We start from the raw sequence: 23,143 nt of genomic DNA, 5'->3' as shown, positions 1-23,143 counted from the left end.
TCTCATGTGAATCCCGATCATCATTTTCTTTCAAAGACAAACAAGCGAAAACATGACCCCATTTGAATTAACTCCACTGGAGGGAGATGTAATTACAGAACTAGAACTAGGTTGGAGCGGCCAACGGACGTGGCAGGGAAAGAACGTCATTACTGCTGGAGTGAAAAGCTGAAATCTCCCTGCTCTACTGGGAAACGAGAACTTAACCCATTCTGACCTGAGATCAGATTCACACGAGGTTTCCACTGGACACACACTGGTCTGATTAACCTAAGATCTAAGATCTAAGATCAGATTCTAAAAAATGTCAGTCGTTCTTTGATTTTTTCAAAAATAGCAGACCTACAAGCTCGTATCGCGCCACTCGGTGGCGCGATATGAGCTTGTAGATCTGCTATTTTTCAATAGCTAAAGCATAACATGATGCCGACACCAAAATGGGTGCCCGTTCAGAATGGGTTAAATAGAATAGGCTTCTCCTAAAATGTTCTGTTGTGCATTTGCATGTACAGTGCTGTGCTATACTGTAGGCCCGGTGCCAGGTAACTGTGTCCGCTCTGGTTTACGTGTGTTTCCAGATTGCATATAATCCTACAGGAAACACATTTCAACAGTCAACAGTAAACTGCACAACGCCGCCATATAAATAATACATGCATTTTAAATAGCACTTTGCTCTGGAGGTAATCAAAGTCGCATACGCCTCTGTAGTCCAGATACAGTACAGATTACAATCTAAATACCTTATTACAATATTTTAATTACTGTAGAGAGCCCATTGTCTCATTTCAAATGACATTAAATGCTCCGTTTAATCCCCAAAGTGAAGCTTTTTTTCCTCCATTCTTGCTTGCTTCCAGGTGGTAATTTGTTAAATGTGTGTGTTTATGTGTGCTACTCACTTTAGGGCATTTGGTTTCCAACCTGTTTATACTGAAGTACCACCTGAGAACATATTTGGCTCTCCAAGTACCACCATAATAACTGATGTTAACCCATTCTGACCGGGCAGTGGGCACCCATTTTGGTGTCAGCATCATGTCGTGCTTTAGCTATTGAAAAATAGCAGATCTACAAGCTCATAGCGCGCCACCGAGTGGCGCGCTACGAGCTTGTAGGTCTGCTATTTTTGAAAAATCGAAGAACGACTGACATTTTTTTAATCTGATCTCAGGTCAGAATGGGTTCATCAGACCAGTGTGTGTCCAGTGGAAACCTCGTATGAATCTGATCTCAGGTCAGAATGGGCTAATCAGCACAACTGATGACAAGTACCACCAGTGGTTGGGAACCTCTGCTTCAGGGGGTACTTTCTCTCTGTGTGTGTGTGTGCGTGTGTGTGTGTGTGTGTGTGTGTGTGTGTTACTCACTTCAGAGGGTACATTCTGAGGGCTACATCCATGCCAGGGCAGTAGGATAAGAAAGCAGCCAAGGCTGTCTCCTCAAACAGTCCAAAGATGAGGATGCGATTCCTGAGTGAAGCAAGAAGGGCCAACAGTACAGTTAACAACATTAACCAATGTCCAAGGCAGCCATTTAAACCACAATTATGCTTTGTCTTACAACCGCGTTGTCACTTGCTGGAAAGAACAGATTTTCAACTTTTTTCCTGCGAGCGACATGGTCATATGACAAAGCATAAGTGTGGCATTCCTGGTACAACAAACAAAGTGACCACCATTGAGTAAAATGTGATGTATAATTCTACACTATTATGTTTTTAGCAGCCTTCTTGCCAAAGAAAGTCTGTACATTTTTAAACTTTAAATGTTGATGTGGTCTTGAAGTAAAAAAAAAAAGAGTTTGGGAACCCATGGTTTAAGTGGTTAAACGTGGGTCCTGTTGAAATGCCTGTGGTGTCAGTGTGTGTGTGTGTGTGTGTGTGTGTGTGGACGTACTTCATTCCCTGCTGCAGGATGGAGTTCCTCCTGGTCTTACAGATGATAAGATCGGCCCACTGCACGACCACGATGCTGGCGAAGAACGCCGTGTGACACGTGAACTCTACGATCTTTCTGCGCTCGTACGTCTAGCGGAGAAAATGGAGAGGAGGATTAGAGAGCCGTCCCTGTGATGTTAGCTTTACAAAATAGTGGAAAATAGCAGATCAACAACTCTAAATGTAGCGAATATATGGCCCGGTTTTTATTTGTTTATATATTTTCTTTATAGAGGGATAGACAGTAGTAGGCTGACAGGAAATGGGGAGATAGATGGGGGGGGGGGTGGCATGCAGTAAAGGCCGTCGGGATCGGGAGTCGAACCCGCGGCACACTGCCAGACTGGGCTACCAGCCAAGGTGCCTCATTCTATATATCCATTTAGACCCAAGGCCGATTTTAAAATGACCTTCTAACCTAAGGTTTCTGAAACCCAGGTCCTAACCGAACCCTAACCCTAACCCTCACTTTTCAAAAAATAGCAGATCTACAAGCTCATATCGCGCCACCGAGTGGCGCGATACGAGCTTGTAGGTCTGCTATTTTTGAAAAATCGAAGAGCGACTGACATTTTTAGAATCTGATCTCAGGTCAGAATGGGTTCATCAGACCAGTGTGTGTCCGGCGGAAACCTCGTATGAATCTGATCTCAGGTCAGAATGGGTTAAGGATTATATTGCCACTGACCCACTGCTGTCCATAGCTGTCCTCCAGGTCGTTGCAGTTCTTGTCGTCCCAGTGCACTCTGATGCCCAGCAGGTCCATGGGCAAGAAGCCGTTCTCCGCCAGGATCACAAAGTATGTGAAGAACCCTGCTGTGGCCTGCATCATACCTGTGGGAGAGACATAGGGAGAGAGATTTTAGTTTTTTATTGAGGCCGATTCTACAAATGCCTTCTAGATCAATCATTCTCACACTTTCAAAGGATTCATTTTAAAAGAATGTTCAAAAATAGTGCAAGTTCACACATTGCGGCATGAAAGTGCAAAAAGCACAAAAAAAGACACGGATGCTTTCCAGGGTTTTAAAAGGGTTTAAAAACAATTCTGCTTCTCAATTATTCGATGGATCGACAAAAGCGTGCTTCACCGATTGCCATGTCTTACCGATCTGTCCGTAGGCTATACTGATGAGTCTCTCGTTGACCAGTTTGTCTGTCTTGGGGTTTCTGGGCTGTCTCTTCATGATGTCGCTCTCGGCTTCTTCATAAGCCAGGGAGATGGCAGGGACCTGGGAGGAGCACACGGCCACAAGTTACGCAAAAAAGATAGCAAAAGCACACATTTTGGTTTGCGTCATCATAATATACATGGTAGGAAGAAACAACTAAACAAGGTATGTATTTTAGACAGAAGACAGTCATGGGAAAATACAATTGATTCATAGATTCTTATTAATAATTTTTTTTAAGAAAGTTGCTTTTGTTTGTTTGTAGTGTAATAAAATATAATGGAAGTAAATTCTTATGTTTTCATTATGGATCATTAGAAAGTTGTTTTTTGTCCTGTGAATAATATGTATATGTGAATCCTTTGCTGAAAATAAATAAAGAACTGAAAGAAATGTTTGTTTATAGTCACGCAGTGAGGGGGATATAAATCATGTATTGGAATCAAGAATCGTAGCCCTCTGAGTCGGACTCGAATCAAATGATCGCATACCTAGAGATTTCAGCCCCTACTCAGAACTGTGCTTCATAGGGTGAACAAAAAAACAAACTAAATGTTCTGTTCCTGTGTGAAGCCAACTTTCTTTTACCGTGTGGCTGTACAGGAGCAACTGTAACAGAGTCTGTTTGTTTGTCCGGAGCAAATCCCACAAACTGCTTGGGGCAAAGTTACCAAAACTACCCACAATGAAAAGGACAAAGCATTATTCCTCATAAGGCTCACCATGTCAGTTCCCAGGTCGATACAGAGGATGGTGACGGTTCCCAGAGGTAGAGGGATGTTGGCGATAATGAACAGAAGGAACGGTGAGATCTCGGGAATGTTACTGGTCAGGGTGTAGGCGATGGACTTCTTCAAGTTGTCGAAGATCAGGCGACCTGCGAGACAATTTCAGGGCAAACGGGGAGGGAACTGTTAGTGTGTGGAGCCTAAAACCAATCGCGTGTGTGTGTGTGTGTGCGTGCGTGTCATTTGCCATACCAACATCCCAAAGCCATGCATATTAAGTTGCATTCTCCCAACAGCTCTGAAGACATCCTGAACGTTGATCTTATCCCCATGAACACATCTCTTCTGAATGCTTGTTTGGATCTCAAACTCAACTCACCCTCTTCTACTCCAGTGACGATGGAAGCAAAGTTATCGTCCAGCAGGATCATGTCAGCCGCCTGCTTGGAGACGTCAGAGCCGGAGATACCCATGGCAATGCCGATGTCGGCTTTCTTCAGGGCAGGAGAGTCGTTCACGCCGTCGCCTGTCACAGCCACGATGGCCCCCTGTAGAGAAAACAGAGATGAATGAAATGTCAGACCTTTGGCAGACAACCACGGGCAAGGGAGTGCTCTTACTTCATAAGATATTCACCATTTATAGCTCAATTTATAAGCCGGAAGTCAAGCCGGTTCCACACACATACAGTCCAATCACATAAGGCCATGATCCTAATCTAGGTTAAATCTATGCCGTCTATTTAAAACTCATACCCTGCCAAGGACGACTTTTTTTGTGTTTTCAAATGTCAGCAAACAGCACCATCTTGTGTAAAAACACCGGCGTTGCAGTCCCACAGGAAACGGAACTAGACGCGATCACAAAATCACTAGTCTAGTTCTAACGTGAAAGGTGTTCCCGACTTGAAACGTATAACAACGTAGAAGTGTTACAGGTCTAAATGTGTTTTTTTTTAAAGCAGTTGAAATAGGTTCTACATAAATATAAGTAAGTATAATAATGGTTACCTGTCTCTGACAGCCCTCCACAATGATGAGTTTCTGCTGAGGGGAGGTCCTGGCGAACACGATCTCCGTGTGGAATTTCAGGATGTCGTCCAGCGCTTCCGGGGACAGGTCCTTCAGCTCTCCTCCGTGGACCACGCAGGCCTTGGCGTCTCTGAGGGGTGAAACAAATGGAAATAAAACGTCTGTCAGGAGCAGTTACGTATTTCCTTTCATGAACAAACGGACGAGGAACCGGGTGCTGGGTTCAGGAACCACAAAGCCACAGAGTTGGATTGATGTGTGGTGCTGTGTGGACTTAAAACATGTCACAGAGTCGTTTTCATTCGATGAATGAATGAATGAATGAATGAATGAATGAATGAATGAATGAATGAATGAATGAATGAATGAATGAATGAATGAGCTGACATACCTTGGGTTGACCTCTGACAGTGGAACGTTCAGGCGTGCGGCAATGTCCTCAACGGTCTCGTTGCCTTCAGAGATGATGCCGACACCCTTAGCGATGGCCTTGGCTGTGATTGGATGATCACCTGTCACCATGATGACCTGAGGGAGGAGACACAACAAAACACCACAGCTGAGCAAAAAGTGGAAAACTCCCAATTATACGAACCCAACTAAGACCCTCTACTTATACTAAGTAGAGGGTCTAAGTGGTTAAACTGACATTTATGATTTCCAAATAAAGTATCAAAGTAGCCTATTCTGAGGCAGGCACCCCTGTGGGGTCAAGGGAGGCTCCCACTTTGAGAAGCGCGGGCCTGTACGGTACGGTGCGTTACCTTGATTCCGGCGCTCCTGCATTTGCCGACGGCGTCGGGCACGGCGGCTCGGGGAGGGTCGATCATGGACATGAGGCCCACGAAGCACAGGTTCTCTGTGGGGAAGTTCACCTCCTCACAGTCGAAGGAGAAGCCCTCTGGGAACTGGTCGTCAGGGAGGTTCATGTGGCAGAAACCTGGACGGGGGGACGGACAGGAAGACATTATTCAATCCGGGAAAGCATCCGTGTCATTTTCAGATTTCAGAGTTCCAAAATAGCACAAAGTGACACGCTATGAGCTTGTATATCTGCTATTTGTTTTGCAAATCTTTGAATATATATATATATATATAGGCCTATATATTTTAACCCATTCTGACCGGGCACCCATTTTGGTGTCGGCATCATGTTATGCTTTAGCTATTTAAAAATAGCAAGCTACAAGCTCATATCGCGCCACCGAGTGGCGCGATACGAGCTTGTAGGTCTGCTATTTTTGAAAAATCGAAGAGCGACTGACATTTTTTAGAATCTGATCTCAGGTCAGAGTGCGTTAATCAGACCAGTGTGTGTCCAGTGGAAACCTCGTATGAATCTGATCTCAGGTCAGAATGGGTTAAGGGAACATTTTGAGGTCCAGAAGTGAGTCCAGCTGCTGTTCTTGTTTCTTACCCAGCACTCTTTCTCCCAGCCCTCCCAGCTCGACATAAGCATTCTGGAAAGAGTCCTTGAGCTCCTCGTCCAGAGGCTGCTCTTTCCCCGCGATCAGGATGGTGGAGCATCGGTCCAGGATCCTCTCTGGAGCTCCCTTCATCACCAGCAGGTGCTTGGTGTCACCGGTGAGGTTCTTGTGGATGGAGAGCTAGAAAGAACAGAGGAGTAATTTCAGAAAGAAATAGGGACAGAAATCATCTATTTTCAACATATTTGTGGCACTGTTTGGGCCATTGTTATGTTTCGCACATAAGGACATTCCCAAACTAGGGATGCCACGTTGAAAGTGGTTATAATGAATGAATGGTTGCATGCAATAAAACTCTTATCTAACTAAAACACATGTCACATGTAGTTGGACTGGCATCGATTACGATGAAATCAGATTAATCTGCTAAAACCAGTTCAGAGTTGGGGACAATATGCATAAAATAAACAGAATTTGAGGTTACATGTTAACAGACGGGGCTGGCCATCCCCTGATGACCCAAATGATGCCTCCAAGCTAGAAGGATAAACAATAAAATGAAGACACGGGGTCTAGTAACGGCAACGGCCTGTGCTATTTCGTCAATGTCTGGTGGGACCCAAAATATTTTTTTTGGGGGGGGAAACGGTGCTTTAAAAAAAGACGCTGATTCCGGTTGACTGCTGTTATACCTGGTACTTGTTGGTGGAGTTGAAGGGGATCTCGGCATGCTTGAAGTATTTCTCCCTCATTTCCTTGACCGATCCACAGCACAGCTCGATGCATTTCAGCAAGGCTGACTCTGAGGCGTCTCCGGCCACGTCTCTCTGTTGAAATGATGACACCGGTAACATTAAAGTCATACTCGATAACCAATAACCATTTCACATAAATGTGTTGTATGACCACTTCCCTGAATACTATTTTTAATTTGCAAATGTCTGAACCCCTACAGCTGAGTGGGTAGAGGAGCCTGGAAATTAGAAAATAAGAAACACGCCTTAAAGGATGACTTAACCACCTTTCCACCTTTGAACCCATCTATAAAATCAGTCCTAATGTTCATGATAAACTTGCACACATCGGTCTGTGTTTTAAATAAGTTTATTTTATTTTTTATTTTTGCAAGAGCGATGGCTTCCATTATCGCCATGCAACTTTTCAGGAATAGAAAGCCTACAGTTTCTATTAGCTTGGATTCCCCATTGATGATGTCACTGGAAGACTGCCCATAGCCCTCCTATGAGACACAGACTGCACTATTTTATCATGAACATTAGTGAGGACCAATTATATGAAGATAGGTTGAAAAGTGGTGAAGACGTCCTTTAAGATACGAATATGGTTTGCATTTCATCTCGAGGAGCTGTATCTTAACCGTGACTTTTATTACGGACATAATCCAGCGGTACCACGAAGATGAGTATGATACTGGTACAGTAGCCGTTAGCCGTTTGCTAACTGGAATGGAACTATCATGGGATTTAAATGTTTTTTAACCGATTTCAATTGACCACCAGTCACCACAAGGTGTCGCCAAACTATCACTTGGCACTTGTTGCTGTACCTTACTGGCTCACCTGCCAGTGAGGAGTGTATCACTTCCGTCCTACTCCTCCCGTTCATAATCTAATCTAACTAATCATTTTTGTAATGACGATGGAAATTGGTGCTGTGATTGGACGGAAAATGTACCATGTATGGCGCCGACATTTGAAGGTGGAAATAATTACCATGTATGGCGCCCGAGATTGGCGCTGTGATTGGCCGTTGTGATTGGCTGGAAGGTGTGCCGTTCGGCGCTGTGATTGGCTGAGCGTCGCATAACGGGTGAGCCACAGGGACAGCCGTATGTATATATGGCACATTTTGAGCGTGCAATTGGTGCCAAAATGTGTAGGTTAATGTATATCTATTAATCTAGGGTTTACTGGCAGAGGAAAGACACCTGGGTGAAATGTACTCACAATGTACTCAGCCAAAATCAATGAGGCTGTATCTATCTGTTCACATGAATACAGCAGTTGTCCACCAGGGGGACTGAAAACGCAGCTCAACGACTGTACAGTATATATATGCACAAGTCTAGGTTGCAATAGGCTAAATGTAGGCCAGTAATAGATTGCTTGTAGACCGGTATAGCCCAGTATACTATAGACACATTTCTATTCTGTCATCTTTCTCTCGGCTTTACTAACCTCGCTAATTGCTTGGGTTTTCCTCTCTAAAGCCTATGGGCCCCCTCCATGGGGCTCAGGCCATTACTTTTACTTTACTAATAGACGTTGACATAATAGTGTGCTTTGCCAGGGCTGGCCGGAGAGTAGCGTGGACTTCTGGGTGATTCCGGTCATTGCATCATGCCAAAATGAACCCGTGATCAAAACCCAACTGTATTGGAATAATTAGTCAACACAGGCCTTACATTTGCTGTACTTGCCTCCCCCATAATATTGGACAAATAGATGTTTCTCCAGTTGGTAGGTTCTTGACAGAGTTTGACGTGATCTAACATGAGTCATCGTCCCCCCCCCCCCCCCCTCCTGACAGGTTTACGGTGATTGATTATCTGTTTCTTTTCTTTTCTTTTCGCCGTTCAATTATTCAGCACCCTTATTGTTCTGCTGTCAATGGGTGAACCGGAGCAAACCAAACAACAGCTGAGGTTGTTTTGTTGCGTTTGTAAATTGGCCTTTCTATTCTGAATGACTGGGGCGGATCGTTGTGGCATGTTGAAGGAAAATTCCGGAAGTAGCCGTTTTCTTACCGAAATCTGCCAGCAAGCAGTGGTAGAGGCGGGGAAAATAAAATCCATTGGAAACGCAACGTAGCTCAGAGCATGCGCACTGGGTCATAGGCTTGTTCATCTTTTTTGGGATAAAACATGCATCGTATCTGGTCATTATGAAGACAGATGTGTAGGGGGGAAAACAGCCTAAGACCCAGCGCACACAGTCGGAGCTGCGGTGTGTTCTGGATGGAGTTATGTAATTCTTAACCTCTACTACTCGTCGATGGTTCTATTATCATCAGATTAAGGTTAACGGCTACTCCGTTAAGACCAGACGCCGTTGCTTGTTCAAGTTGTTAATGATGAATGTGAACCCTTACAGTGTGACTGCAATTCTATGTTTATCTGCAAATAAAAATGAAGTTAAAAAAGAAAAAAAAGACCAGACGCCGGTCGGGTACCTTGAGGATGGGCACGTTGGTCTGCTCCGCCAGGAAGACGGCGCGGTTGCACAGGCCGGCGACCCTGGCCAGGGCTCCCCAGGTGGCCGAGCTCCTGTCGAAGGAGGTCCCGCTCTGGTTCTCGGTGGTGTCGGCCTCGTGGATCTGGTTGTCGAACCACATGTGGGCCACGGTCATCCTGTTCTGGGTCAGCGTGCCCGTCTTGTCGGAGCAGATGGTGGAGGTGGAGCCCAGGGTCTCCACGGCCTCCAGGTTCTTCACCAGGCAGTTCTTCTTGGCCATGCGCTTGGCGGTCAGCGTCAGACACACCTGGGGGTGGAGCGGAACATCGGTTATCGGATGTTAGCGGCATAGTTGTGAGGTTTTTAAAACATTTAGCGTTGACGTCGCAGATCCCGAGGTTCTCGTCTATTTTCAGACACACACATAGGGCTGTGTTTTATTCCATGTTTTTGGTTGTCTTCATCAAATGCTTGTGACTTTGACCGTATGATCCTATCTACGGTATTAGTACAACCACAGGCTTTAGAATTTGATTAGTAGGCCTACAGCTTCCAACAGGGAGTGAGTCCAACTATAGAGAACCATTAGAGAAATAGAACTAAGAGTTTGTAACTAGAGTCACAAGGGCAGGCAGACGTTTCAAGGCATCGCTTAAAACAGCCAACATCAAAGGCTCAGACGTTACTGCCGCAAATGTAGGGCTTACTACCTACCATACTATTATCAACGGTTTAGGTTTACTACCTAGCATACCACATCAACGGTCCAAAAACCAAGAACTAAAACAAGAAGATAAAGAATAACAGTAAACGGATTCATTTTGTTTCGTTGAAGTGCTTAATATCATACTAATATATAGAACACTGATCTCAGGCGGAGCTGAGGCGGCCATAGCTTGCCGACACGGCGAACCGATTATAGCGAGCATCAGGACTCACCGTGACGGTGGCCAGCAGGCCCTCGGGCACGTTGGCGACGATGATGCCGATGAGGAAGATGACCGCCTCCAGCCAGCCATACCCGAGGGCGAGCGACAGCACGAAGAAGGACACGCCCAGGAAGACGGCCACGCCCGTGATGATGTGGATGAAGTGCTCGATCTCCTTGGCGATGGGCGTCTTGCCTCCCTCCAGGCTGGAGGCCAGCGTGGCGATGCGACCCATGACCGTGCGGTCTCCTGTGCTGATGACGATGCCCCTGGCGGTACCTGGGTGGGTGGGGGGGGGGGGATGTCAAATAAGACACGTTTTAGTTTTGCCTGTAAGGCACTTTGGGGAAAAAAACACGTCCAAACACTTGATTGACACTGAGTGAGTTAGGCTGACAAAATGGAAACACGCTGCTTCCAATCAATGTTCTCAGCGCTGCGGTTGAGAACAATGATTTTACAGGAGTTATGTCCAGTTTTATGACTCACAACAACAGTCGATGGTGTTTAGAATAGAAGGATAAATCAGGGAGGAATACAAATGTATACATTTCAGAGTGAATAGTCTTTCAAGATATATATACAACAAGGTTTATCATGCAATGTCATCGTTTCTATTTGCAACAAACCTATTTAAACACAATGACTTAAGCAACGTCTTACTTTTTCTAAACCTCTGACCTCTGACTAAGGGTCTGACTCATTATTTTGGCTACCATGGAACTGATAAACACATTTGTAATCAACTTAACGTCAAACACATTTTGTTGCGGCAAAAAACGGTCAAAAACATTCTTCATTGAATCAAATCTCAAAAGAACAATGCACTACTTCAGTGGTCATTTGCAATATGTGAGCAACTGCTGATGTGACTATACGTCCTGGGGGTATGTTTAGCTCAAAGAAAGAAATGGCCAGTTTCCTGTCCTCAATGACTCCTGTCCTTTACCTTCAACGCAGTTGGTGGAGAAGAAGGCGATGTTCCTGGTCTCCAGGGGGTTGTCGGCGGAGAAGTCTGGGGTGCGAGACTGGGGCTCTGATTCACCGGTCAGGGAGGAGTTGTCCACCTGGAAGAAGGGGAATTGTGTCAATAGGAATGACCTGACAAGGGTGTGTTTTGTTTGGACAAAATAATACAGTTAACAGGCATGCTTAACGGCAAGCAGGGCACAGTAGTAGACACTGTTTCAGTAATCAGGTACAACGTGATATCTCTGAGGTCCGAACCTTGCAGCCGTGCGCGGAGACGATCCTCAGGTCAGCAGGGATCCTGTCTCCGCCCTTCACCTCCACCAGGTCTCCAGCAACCACTTCTTCTGCGTTGATCTGCTTCTTCTCGCCGTCGCGCACCACCAGGGCTTGCTGCGAACACCAAAGAACACACACATTTAACCTCGCCATCGCAGACCACCAGGGCTTGCTACAAACACACACATTATTAGGCCCCAGGCTCAGGAACCCAAGGTTCTTCGTGTCTCTTGCTGTGCTGTCCAATAGTGGTAATCATATTTGAACTGGGGACCCCCACGTGACAAGCAGAAAGATAACTTATTTCCCATCAATGAATCCTCACGAAGGCTTGAATTCATGGGGATTTGTCTTGTTTTTGTGGCATTCCTAAGCCAGTAATCCTAGCCAGTCTCCTGGAGGAACTCACCTGTGGCACCAGGTTCTTGAAGGAGTCCATGATCTTGGAGCTCTTAGCTTCTTGGTAGTAGGAGAAACATCCGGTGATGATGACGACAGCGGACAGCACAACACCCAGGTACAACTGCACGTATACGAGAGAGAGGACGAAGAAGATCACAAATAACTATCACTGACCAACTTACAAAGTCAACAATGTACCAAGTAAGAGCAAAACAGCTACAGGTCTTCGAGAACGTCCGCTTCTTTTCCCTTACGTTATCATTGGCCGGTTCATCTTCAGACGCGGCCTGGATTCCGTAGGCCAGGAAACAGAGGATCGCACCGATCCACAGGAGTGTGGAGAAACCGCCAAATAGCTGTAAAAAAAATAAGTTTTAGGGTCACCTCAGCACATCGATTGACTGTATAGAAATGAAGGTTATTTAAACTAAACTAAAAACTAATACTAGGTGTGTGGGGGGGGGGGTAATAAACATTTTGGTTAACTGAAGTAAAATCTCAAAACTAAACTCAAACTAAACGGAAAGAAAGAAAATCAATAACTGGACAGAAGCTCCGAAGACACAGCTGGCAGTAACCCGCCCTCCCCCCCCCCCACCTCAATCTGAACGCATGACAACAGGACATTCAGATGCAAGCAGGCCTCTCCAGATGACCCACAAAGCAGCTGGCCGCAACTCTAATTAGGATTTAGTACTATAGGCAAGTGGCTCAGCACAGAGTGAAGCGGACCTCTGCCTCTCACATTTTGAACATCCCAAAACAAACCTCGGAGGCACTCTTGCCCATACATTCCCGTTCCCCTAGGGCCCATCCCCATGCTGGCTTGTGGTGGGACATTTTGGACAATAATAGACCTAGCCCTGAATGCCCCTAACAGATCTGTAAACTCTGAGAGTGTTCAAATGGAACGATTTGTACGCTACAGACAGATTTAATAAAACATTTGAGAACCATTGGACCAGTGGACTCATAATGTGTCAGTGTAAATAAGTGTAAAAAAAAACAAGAAGGGGAAATCTAGAATTTGCCACGGACAAGACCAAGTCTTTGCCATGGGCAGTCGGACACATTAGTCCATGTATGTTGATGACCTGTGCGTTCCCCACATTACAGTCTCAAGTACCCAGAGCGGCGGCAACTCTTTTGGTGTTTTTTTTTGTTTTTTTTTACCTGCCGACAGAACTTGATCCACTCTGGAGTGGTGGGGGGAGGGGTGAGAGCGTTAGGGCCGTCGCGTGCCAGAATCTCCTTAGCCCTGAGGGACGAGAGACCCTGGAGAGAGGAGAGAGAGAGAGAGGAGAGAGAGAGTCAGGGGTGTCATGCAGATAATCGCAGCACAAAGTGGATGAACAAAGTGAACCGATAACAGCGGCAGAACACAGAGAACCTTCGGGAGCTTTGATGTAAGCTTTGATGAAGTGCAAGTAACAGTCTGGTATTCAAAGTGTACTTGGGTTAAAGTACGGCAGGTACTATTGGCATCAAAATGTACTTAAAGTGCCAAAAGTAAAAGCACTCAATGTGCAGAATGTCCCATTTCAAGTATTCAAATGTATGACAATCTTTTGAAAATAGAACACCACATCTTCATTTGGCTATTTTCAAATGGCCGAAATAGCCAATAAAGTGGTTAATGTATGTTTTTGTAATAATAATCAAAATCTACAAAGTAACTAGTACCAAAGGTTTTAAAATAATTGCAGTGGAGAGTATACAATATGTGTCTCTGAGACGTAGTGAAGTAGAAGTAAAAGTGTAGAAATATGGAAATACTCCAGTAAACTAAAAGTACCTCAAAATGGTACTTAAGTCCATACTTGAGTACATGTTACTTTCCACCACTGAAATTAAGCATTTCCTTAGCAAAGGGGACGTTTGTCCCCTAATTAAAAACTCCCTCCTTGTTTTTCCAGGTTTTCTGTCCCCCAGAAAAACCAGGAAAACCCGTCCGATGAGTCCAGAAGAAACCCCACACTCCCAGTCTAGTCGGTGTGAAACCCGACCACAGACAACAGAGTACTTTGTCTTTCGTTGTGTGATCAGAAATAGGTTCCCTTGTCTTTCCCTTTCAGACAAGGACCTCCGCGGTTGTCGGATTACAGTCGGAGCGGGAGCAAGACGAAACAACAACACCTCGACTCGCAGGGGAGGAAATTTTCCCTAAAGCTTTTAAATTGCAGCCTCCGCGCTTGCCCGTGTAATTACAGAGACTATCACAACATGCAACCTATGCTTAATTGTGGCGCTGTGCCTGTGAAACCAAAACAACATGATATGCTGCAGAGCTGCATGCATTGGGTTCCTGCTCGGGTTCACTCTGAGTAAAAGCGAAAGCTTGCAGTCATCAAAGATGCACTATGTAACTTTGTACTTATACCCCGGATTTGAACCCGGTTTCCCGAGCAAGTGCTGACATTTTTACCATTGAGCTAAAAGAGCTGGACTGCTTGCTCAGGGGATACATTGAATCTTGGCCATCAGGTCAAAATGTGTCTCAGACCCTGTGTCTAGGTGAGACATGACCTTTGACACAATCTAGATGTCTCAATAGAAGAGCAGGGAGACAAAATGCAACCACCCCAACTATATAAGTTATATAGTATTAACACACTCCACCATACAGATTGTATAAGTTATATGACATACTCTACCATGCCGATTGTCCTGCCCGGAATTTGAACCCTAGTTGCTGCACTTATGGGAGACTAAACTAAACTAAGAAATAAGTTCTGCATTGCCATTTCAACAGTAGCTAACAAAACACCTAGTATCTACAAATCACAGTTCTACCGGCGCACAAATCATCCTGAACTCTTCACACCCTGAGTGATAGACGGCATAACTCAACAGATACTACTTTTACACACTAAGGGAGATAAAGAGGGACGGACCGTTCCGGAATTCAACAGAAATGTTCATCTCTTATCAATCCACCGCACCGAATGTTCGCAGTCGAGGTCGAGGGCACACTGGGTGCTGTCTGTGATGCCGCAACGGGAAAACGCTTAGTGTTGTTAATGTAACCCCTTGAATAGTGTACAGATGGTCCATTTGGTTCCATCTGTACACTATATGGGGGGTTGGTTAAATAAACACTGGGACCCTTTCTGCATACGGAAAGGGTGTGGTGAATGTGGAGTGTAAGCGAAACGTCTCCGTTGGTGCGGAGCCAGTTCTACTGAACATAGAACTCAATAATAAGCACACTGTTCACCGTGTGGATGAATGGAGTCCCTTGTTACACGAGGGCCAAATCCCTCACCGGCCACACTGTAGCACGCAAGCTCAGGTACAGCAGGCAGGCCGCTGAGAGCCACCGTTTGTGTGTGTGTGTGTGTGTGTGTGTGTGTGTGTGTGTGTGTGTGCGTGTGTGTGTGTGTGTGTGTGAGTGTGTGTGTCATGTGTCCTTGGACACCCTTGGACGTTACTATCTGTTGCTAATTCAACTCGGGTTCCACTGACTGTAACAGTTATCAAGGACCAGAGCAAGATTACGCTTTGCAGAATGTCAGGAATGCTGACAAGAGGATATGTTCTCAAAGTTAGGAGAATTCAACTCACATCAAACTAACTTTCTTAAACCTTAGTCCTAACCTAGCTGACCTTAACACACACACACACACACACACACACACACACACACACACACACAGAGAGAGAACTACACACTTACCCTGCTGAGGTCAGTTCCGAACTTCCGGTGTAGTTCATCTAAGGTCAACTTGTGATCATCCTGCAAAGAGAGAGAGAGAGAGGAAGGTGGGGGTGAGATTGGATACATTAATCAAAAGGCAAAATAAAACCTAATGTGTCATTTATTTAAAAACACTAAAGTAACGTTTGGGAACCAGCGATTTAAGACATGCCGATATGGTCTGCTTTTGACCACAGGGGTTAGCCCATTCTGATCGTGCTTTAGCTATTGAAAAATAGCAGATCTACAAGCTCATATCGCGCCACCGAGTGGCGCGATACGAGCTTGTAGGTCTGCTATTTATTTTTTTAATTGAAGAACGACTGACATTTTTAGAATCTGATCTCAGGTCAGAATGGGTTAATCAGACCAGTGTGTGTCCAGTGGAAACCTCGTGTGAATCTGATCTCAGGTCAGAATGGGTTAGAACACGTCCAGTCGCTGCCTCCGTGGCACTGTGGTCATCGCGACACCGCTTACAAACAACAAAAAAAACCTGCCCTCCCCATAGCAGGAATTCTGGACGCATTTCGTTAACAAGTGTGACTGTGAGATGAGTCAAAGCAGATCAGTGAAAAGTCCCTGCCAAGCATGTGAGGCATAAACAATCACCCCAGGCACAGCTTAGTGGTTTAATATTGTGTACACGGCACCTGACAAAGAGCAGTAAATAACTATGTTTACTTAATTACACTTTTGAGGTATTTGTACTTTGCTTGGTTATTTTCAATTTCCAATACATTTATTTCTACTCCACTACATCTCAAAGGCAAATAATGTACTTTTACTCCACTACAATTATTTGAAAACAGAACATGCATTAACCACTTCAGCCCAATTCAATTCCAGACATTTACTTGTATAATTGTAGTATTTCTATATTGCAGTATTGATACTTTTACTTAAGTAATAAATGTGAGTACTTTTTCCACCACTGACAAAGAGCATGCTCAGGCTGACGAATATGACATAAACAAACCCAGCCTTTTACCCAGTGTGCAGGTAAGGATCGTTTCTATGTTGTTTATCGTCGTGTCACGGTAAACACTCATTAACAATGCTGACAAGATGTGATCATTTTTTTTCCCACGAAGAGAAATTGTTGTTTTCGTTTTCTTCTTCTTCAGGCAATTAAGTGGTTTCTTGCTATGCAAAGCTCAAGATTTGTATGGCTACATCTTATGTGCAAGGCTGCAACATGAGAGTTTTATAATCCTTTTATACTTAGCAGCAATAGCCTAATTAATAATAAAGAAACAATAATAAGATAATATTAAATTACCCGCAGCAATAGTGTGGTCTCTGTTCTGGCATGCAAACAAGAATGGCGTCTTTGTTTTTCATGTCCTAATGACAGTGACATGAATGTTTTGCACTTTTGGACTGTTCCGGATATATGGGTCTGCTCTCGCTCAGGCTAATGCTCGCCGTATTTCCCAGCATCCTCTGTGGGTCGTACACACACAGCAACACTTGATATAAACCACACGGCTTCCCCGGTTCTCGTTATCGTCATGTTTCGTATTTAGTTTCACGTCTAAAAGGATAAAAGTTATGTCTCTTTACTGTAAACACGATCTTTTCCTTTACAATTATCCCACGAGCTGGAAGGAAGCCTGGGGAGGAGGAAATTGAAATAATTGCTAGTTTCCGGCTTCTAGGCTCAAAGCAACTTGAATCCCTAGTGATAATCCATATCCATTCGTAACTCAGGGAATGTGGAAATGTAACCAAATGCACAAAATGCACCTGACCTGGTCCATTTGGTTACATTTCTACATTCCCCGAGTTAAAACTGCATCTATATATAGCAGCACTGCAGTTCCCTTTAGACTTTGATCCATTTTTGATGAATTGCCGACTGTAACTGTAACTGTACACCTTAACAGGATGGTGCAATAATCATTAACGCATCCGTCAACTAACAGAGGACTCTGTCACTCCGTCACTAGCGTCCGAGGGATTAGCCTTCTTCAGATATGAACCCTTTACACGTGCCTTCTACATACATGTCAGTGTCCTGTTCAACAGTGGGGTCCTTGACCCATTCTGACCTGAGATCAGATTCATAACGAGGTTTCCACTGGACACACACTGGTCTGATGAACCCATTCTGACCTGAGATCAGATTCTAGAAATGTCAGTCGCTCTTCGATTCTTCAAAAATAGCAGACCTACAAGCTCGTATCGCGCCACTCGGTGGCGCGCTATGAGCTTGTAGATCTGCTATTTTTCAATAGCTAAAGCATAACATGATGCCGACACCAAAATGGGTGCCCGTTCAGAATGGGTTAAGAGAGTTCCAGGGGGTCCCCAGCTAAATGGTAGTTATAGGAAACAAATGGACCCTTATGTGTCTGTAACTCAGAGAGTGTACACATGGAATCAAATGGTTCATTTAGTTTAGTTTATCTGAAAAGTCTTTTTTATCTTTGGTCAACAAAATAAACACTGTTTAGCAGCACTCAAAAAGGTCAATTGGAGTTTGGGAGTGTGTTCTTTTTACACACGGATTTGAGTGTAGTTGCCATGGTGCAATCGTTTCCTTTGTCGTGCCGGTTTGGACTTTGAGTTTTAGTGACGTTGTATGGGGAGCAATAATCATTAATATGTCAACGGGAGGTGATCTTTATGACTTAATAGACAAGCCACACGGGATCACAGTCTTACTCAATGACCATGCCTGTGGAGGACTCAGGACACTGGTGGGACAGTGAATGTCACACACTCTCCAGTGGTGGGAAAAGTACTCGTATGTTTTAAGTAAAAGTATCAATGCTGCAATGTAGAACTATACTCTGTTACAAGCAAAAGTCTGTAATTAAAAAAATACTTGAGTACAAAAGTTTTGCTATCAGCATGTACTTAAAGACTTAAGTCTTAAAGTACCAAAAGTAGAAAGTACTGCAGAATGTTACATTTCACAAGTTTTGAAATGTATATAAAATATCTTTGGAAAAGTGTAGATCTACAAGCTCACAATGCGTCACATTGCGATGGATTGTGAGCTTGTAGATAGGGGCCACTGAAGTGGGTAATGTTTTGTAATAGCCTAATAATCCAAATCTGTAACTAGTGACTAAAGTTTTCAAATAATTGTAGTGGTGTAAAAAGTACAACATTTCTCTCTGAGATGTAGTGGAGTAGAAGTAAAATAACAGAACATTTTAAATACTTCAGTAAAGTAAAAGTACCTCAAAATTGTACAGTACAGTTACTTTCCACCAATGCACTTCTCTCCAGTTTTCTCTTGGTTTAACTTTACAATATAGGTGGAATTTGTCAACATTTTGTGTGCTTGTAGATCAGCTATTTTCACTATTTCTGAAAGTAAAATCAATACTTAGGTGGTTAAGGTGGTCCATGTGTTAAATATAAATAAGCCATGTCAAAGATAACGCATTATTATATCTAAAAAATAACCCAGTTGGAGAATAAATGACCTTTCTAGGGAGATTCCCCAAGACACTGGCACACTACAGCACGACTCAATGACATTTGAAGGGCACTTTCCAGCACACATTACCACAGGGATTCTCACAAAACAAAATACAACTTTGGTAGCCCAAACCCTCCTGTGAAATCCCCAGTGTTCATTTAACTCATGTGAGTGTGTCCCCGGACCCAACGTTGAGAAACAGTGGATTAACATTCATATATTAATGAGTTATTCATATATTAATGAGTTACGATAATATTGTGACTGACATTTTAGAGCAGAGTGCATTAGGAGGACTTGCCGTGAATGGTTAAGTCGTTTGTGAGACTGTCGGCTTTCAACGACCTTTGCCAAGGGCACTGCTTTTAACCCATTCAGACCTGAGGCCGATTCTACAAATATCTTCTAAATCCTATAACAGTCTTCTGAAAAACATACGTTGCTAAATATCAGTGGTGCTCAAAACCTTTTTATGTCAAGAACCCTATTCGACCCCCATCTCAAAATATTTTGTTCCAGGGAAACCCCCCCCCAGAAGCAAATATTTGAGTTAAAAATCAACGCTTTAAAACTTAAAAGAATATATATATTCAAAAGATTTGCACACATTTTCATAATCTTTCAAAAATAGCAGATGTACAAGCTTCTTGTATATATCTGCTATTTTTCAATAGCCAAAGTACCATAAAACAATGCCTTTTAAGCTTGACAGAGACTCAGAAGTTTGACACAGACTTACAGGAGACACCGTGACATGCAGATCTTTAACAATGACAGAACAACAAGATAGTTCAGAACTTTTAACAATAACGGAACGACAAGATAGTTCAGCACTTTTAACAATAACAGAACGACAAGATAAGATAGTTCAGGGAAGCTGAAGGACATAGATAGAGGTCTTTCTTCCCTCGTAATGCCACAGCTCTGCTAAAAAGGCCTTCGTGTGAGGCCACAGAGAGTAATGCTCACTAATCAGCAGTGTCCATTTTGTTGATTAAGACTAAAGACTAAAACACTAAAAGACTAAGGTTTTTGATATTTAGTCGAATGTGCAAAAGACTAAATCAGAATCTGCTGTTAAAGATAACACTGCAATACCGTAACTGATAACTGCACAGGCGTTACTTTGACACGGTTTGTATATAAATCATTGAAACAGGTTGGTGTTTCAACAAGTTTTATTAGCGCCTTGAACTCTGAGAGCTCAGGACCGTCAGCGACCTTGGCAATGACCTTGGCTGATGACTGCTTGCTTGCGTGCGGGGTGGGGGACAGACGGAGCCGATGACCTTGCACTGCCAATTAATCCGCGTGGATCGCTCAACAACAACTCTTTATCTAAACTTTAGCCTGCCTACACACCGTATCCCCCCCCCCACCCCACACACACACACACACTCATGCACACACACACACTGCATCTCAGAGTTGGAATGCTCAATCTGGATGATGGTGGTGGGTAAAGTACTCACATTTCTTCTCAAATGCATACAAATCTTTTGAAAACATGTTGTAGATGGCTATTTTGTAATGTATAGGGCTGAAGTGGTTCATGTGAGTTTTGTAATAATAATCCAAATCTAAAAACTAACTAACAAAGGTTTTCAAATAAATGTAGTGGAGTAAAAGTACAATATTTGGATCCGAGATGTAGTGGAGTAGAATTGAAAGGACTGGATATACTCAAGTACTTATTACTTATTACCACTGTGGATGAGTACGTACACTGTACGTCGTACAGTATGTGGTTATTATGCCTTAAGGGGAATGAGGAGTTCCTTAATAACAGTGTGGCGGTTGAGACGGTGCACCGGACCACACTGCTTAGTGATCTGCTTAAGAATCACACTGGCTAGACGCTAGCATGGCATTTCATCCCAAACCCTGACAATAACACGGTAATTATCGCCGTGTCTCGGGGAATCGCAAAGCAAAATCCACACGCAGAGGGAGCATTAACAAAAAAGAAAACAACTCCTTCACGGCGTCACATTCATACTACATTGTTGTCAATGTCACCTAAAAATACAGCCGGAGCAGTTGTCGTATAGTGCTGTCACTGACTCTTGAGTGCAAGAATTGTCATCTCTGGTCTATTTTTACACCTCACAGGAGTACAGTTAACACTTGGTGCTTAAGCACCTTGCAGTGACAGCTGGGTTTACGCGTTGTCAAAAGGAGAGTGAGTAACACTTTGTATCTCACAGCAAGCAGCTGTCCCAGCCCACTCAAATCAATCCACTGAATCCAATGAATGGACCCACCCCCTTAATTAGCTTAGCCTTTTGTTAACTAACTCAGTGACTGAAGTGACCTCTTCCTTAAGTGACTTGAAGTAAACATCGGTGACATCCTTCCTCACCGTTCCTCTTGTCTCAAGAGACGAGCACAGAATGGAACGTTTTGCATTTACCGGCGTCTGTACGCTCTCTGCGTTACGCTGTCAAGGGGCTTGACTCATATCATAAGCAAGTTGTAAATGTTTACAAGGGGGGGGGGGGCTTGTGTGTGTGTGAGGTGTTTCTTATTTTTCCTCATCGTACTCACCATGTCCACCTCTTTCTTCAGGTCCTCCATGTTCAGTTTCTTGGCTTCCTTCTTCTCCTTCTTGGTCTGTTTCTTGCCATCCTCGGAGGTGGCCGCCAGCTTGTACTCATCTTTACCTCTCTGCGAGAAAGAAGAGACAGAGAGAGACACGGTTAGTTAGTTAGCCGAAGTTATTTGACTTTCATCTATAATACCCCCACCTCGCGGGATATGAGAGGGAGCTTATTCCAACGCACAAGCTTTTGCAGCAGCACTTCCTCGTCGAATGCGGCGCGGTGCCAGGCAGACGCACGTTTTTTTCTTTTCTTCCTTTCAAACACAGCACTTGTGTCAACTCCTGTTACGAAAGTACTTTCAGGATTATCAGGATTTTCGAGTCCTGCTACGTGCCCCCCGACCCCCCTCCCCCCTCAGACCCATTTCAAAATCCCCTCTTATGATGTCCTGAAAACAGGAAAACAGGCACACACTCACACGCACACACATGCACACAGGCAGAAAAGCAGGTCAACTGTTTTGCTTTCATGATAAAGGTTTTCGAAATGCAAACACAGAGATTAAGTTTTAAGGAAAAGTTTGCTTGTGAAGGCACTCTCCCCCCCACCCCCCACAACCACAACCACACACACACACACACACACACACACACAAGTGTGTGTCACGCTGAACCAATAACTCATGACGCGAACCGGCCGTGAACTCAACAGCTTGTTACAGGAAGCACATGAAGGAAACAGAAGGGAGAACGTGCCATAGAGTGGAATGGAACGAAGGAATATGATAGGAATTTAAAAACAGAATAGAAGAAAGAACCAAAAAAGAAGGGGAAAAAAGCCCTAACCTGGACTGCTGTTCGTGAGTGCCAGGTTAGGGTTTTGTCAGTTTAAGAACCAAATGAGAACAAGTTCAAAGTTAAGAAAACAAGGTCATTAGAAAGTTTAAAAAAAACAAGTCCACTTACTCCGAGCCCCATGGTTGCAGCAACAACCAACGCAGGTCTGGCCGGTTGGAAGAAGAGCAATCCAATATATTCTCTATGAACCTCTCTCTCACTCCGCCTCTCTCTCTCTCACTCTCTCTCTCTCTCTCTCTCTCTCTCACTCTCCCTCGTGAGTGAGTGAGTGACTTGTGTTCCTTCCTTCTCTCACAGGAGAAGAGCAGACGGGGGCTGTGACACTTTGCATGCCTTTATACCCACAATGCCTTCTACCTGGGAGGGGTGGAGCTATGTGGGGGTGGTGTGTGTGTGTGTGGGGGGGTGTGTGGGGGTGGGTGGGGGGGATACCGGACGGACAGGTGAGTGTGGAAGAGGGGGGGGGGGGGCGGGGGTGGAGGCAGGGGGAGTGGTGTGTGTGAGAGAGAGAGAGAGGGAGACTCCCACCTCCCTTTC

General features: G+C 44.3%; 1 protein-coding gene across 1 annotated transcript in view; it reads right to left on the bottom strand.

The window, feature by feature from the left end:
- atp1a1a.4 (ATPase Na+/K+ transporting subunit alpha 1a, tandem duplicate 4) overlaps positions 1–22,905 on the bottom strand; it is a 24,395-nt gene extending 1,490 nt beyond the window's left edge. The window contains exons 1-21 of the mRNA XM_083758994.1: positions 22,715–22,905; positions 21,754–21,873; positions 15,747–15,806; positions 13,244–13,345; positions 12,325–12,426; positions 12,078–12,191; positions 11,648–11,782; positions 11,370–11,487; positions 10,431–10,699; positions 9,490–9,798; positions 6,990–7,124; positions 6,288–6,477; positions 5,635–5,810; positions 5,262–5,398; positions 4,850–5,000; positions 4,219–4,387; positions 3,834–3,988; positions 3,048–3,171; positions 2,628–2,773; positions 1,899–2,029; positions 1,371–1,472 (exon numbers count right to left, since the gene is read on the bottom strand). Coding sequence (XP_083615120.1) covers positions 1,371–1,472; positions 1,899–2,029; positions 2,628–2,773; positions 3,048–3,171; positions 3,834–3,988; positions 4,219–4,387; positions 4,850–5,000; positions 5,262–5,398; positions 5,635–5,810; positions 6,288–6,477; positions 6,990–7,124; positions 9,490–9,798; positions 10,431–10,699; positions 11,370–11,487; positions 11,648–11,782; positions 12,078–12,191; positions 12,325–12,426; positions 13,244–13,345; positions 15,747–15,806; positions 21,754–21,873; positions 22,715–22,726 — 2,957 coding nt within the window. The 5' untranslated portion in view covers positions 22,727–22,905. The remainder of the gene's footprint in view (positions 1–1,370; positions 1,473–1,898; positions 2,030–2,627; positions 2,774–3,047; positions 3,172–3,833; positions 3,989–4,218; positions 4,388–4,849; positions 5,001–5,261; positions 5,399–5,634; positions 5,811–6,287; positions 6,478–6,989; positions 7,125–9,489; positions 9,799–10,430; positions 10,700–11,369; positions 11,488–11,647; positions 11,783–12,077; positions 12,192–12,324; positions 12,427–13,243; positions 13,346–15,746; positions 15,807–21,753; positions 21,874–22,714) is intronic.
- Positions 22,906–23,143: the final 238 nt, after the last annotated feature.

Source organism: Protomyctophum parallelum, assembly GCF_964188405.1.
Source record: "Protomyctophum parallelum genome assembly, chromosome: 23".
Taxonomy (NCBI): domain Eukaryota; kingdom Metazoa; phylum Chordata; class Actinopteri; order Myctophiformes; family Myctophidae; genus Protomyctophum; species Protomyctophum parallelum.
The sequence above is the reverse complement of the archived record's forward strand: the minus strand, read 5'-3'. Positions and strand labels throughout refer to the sequence as shown.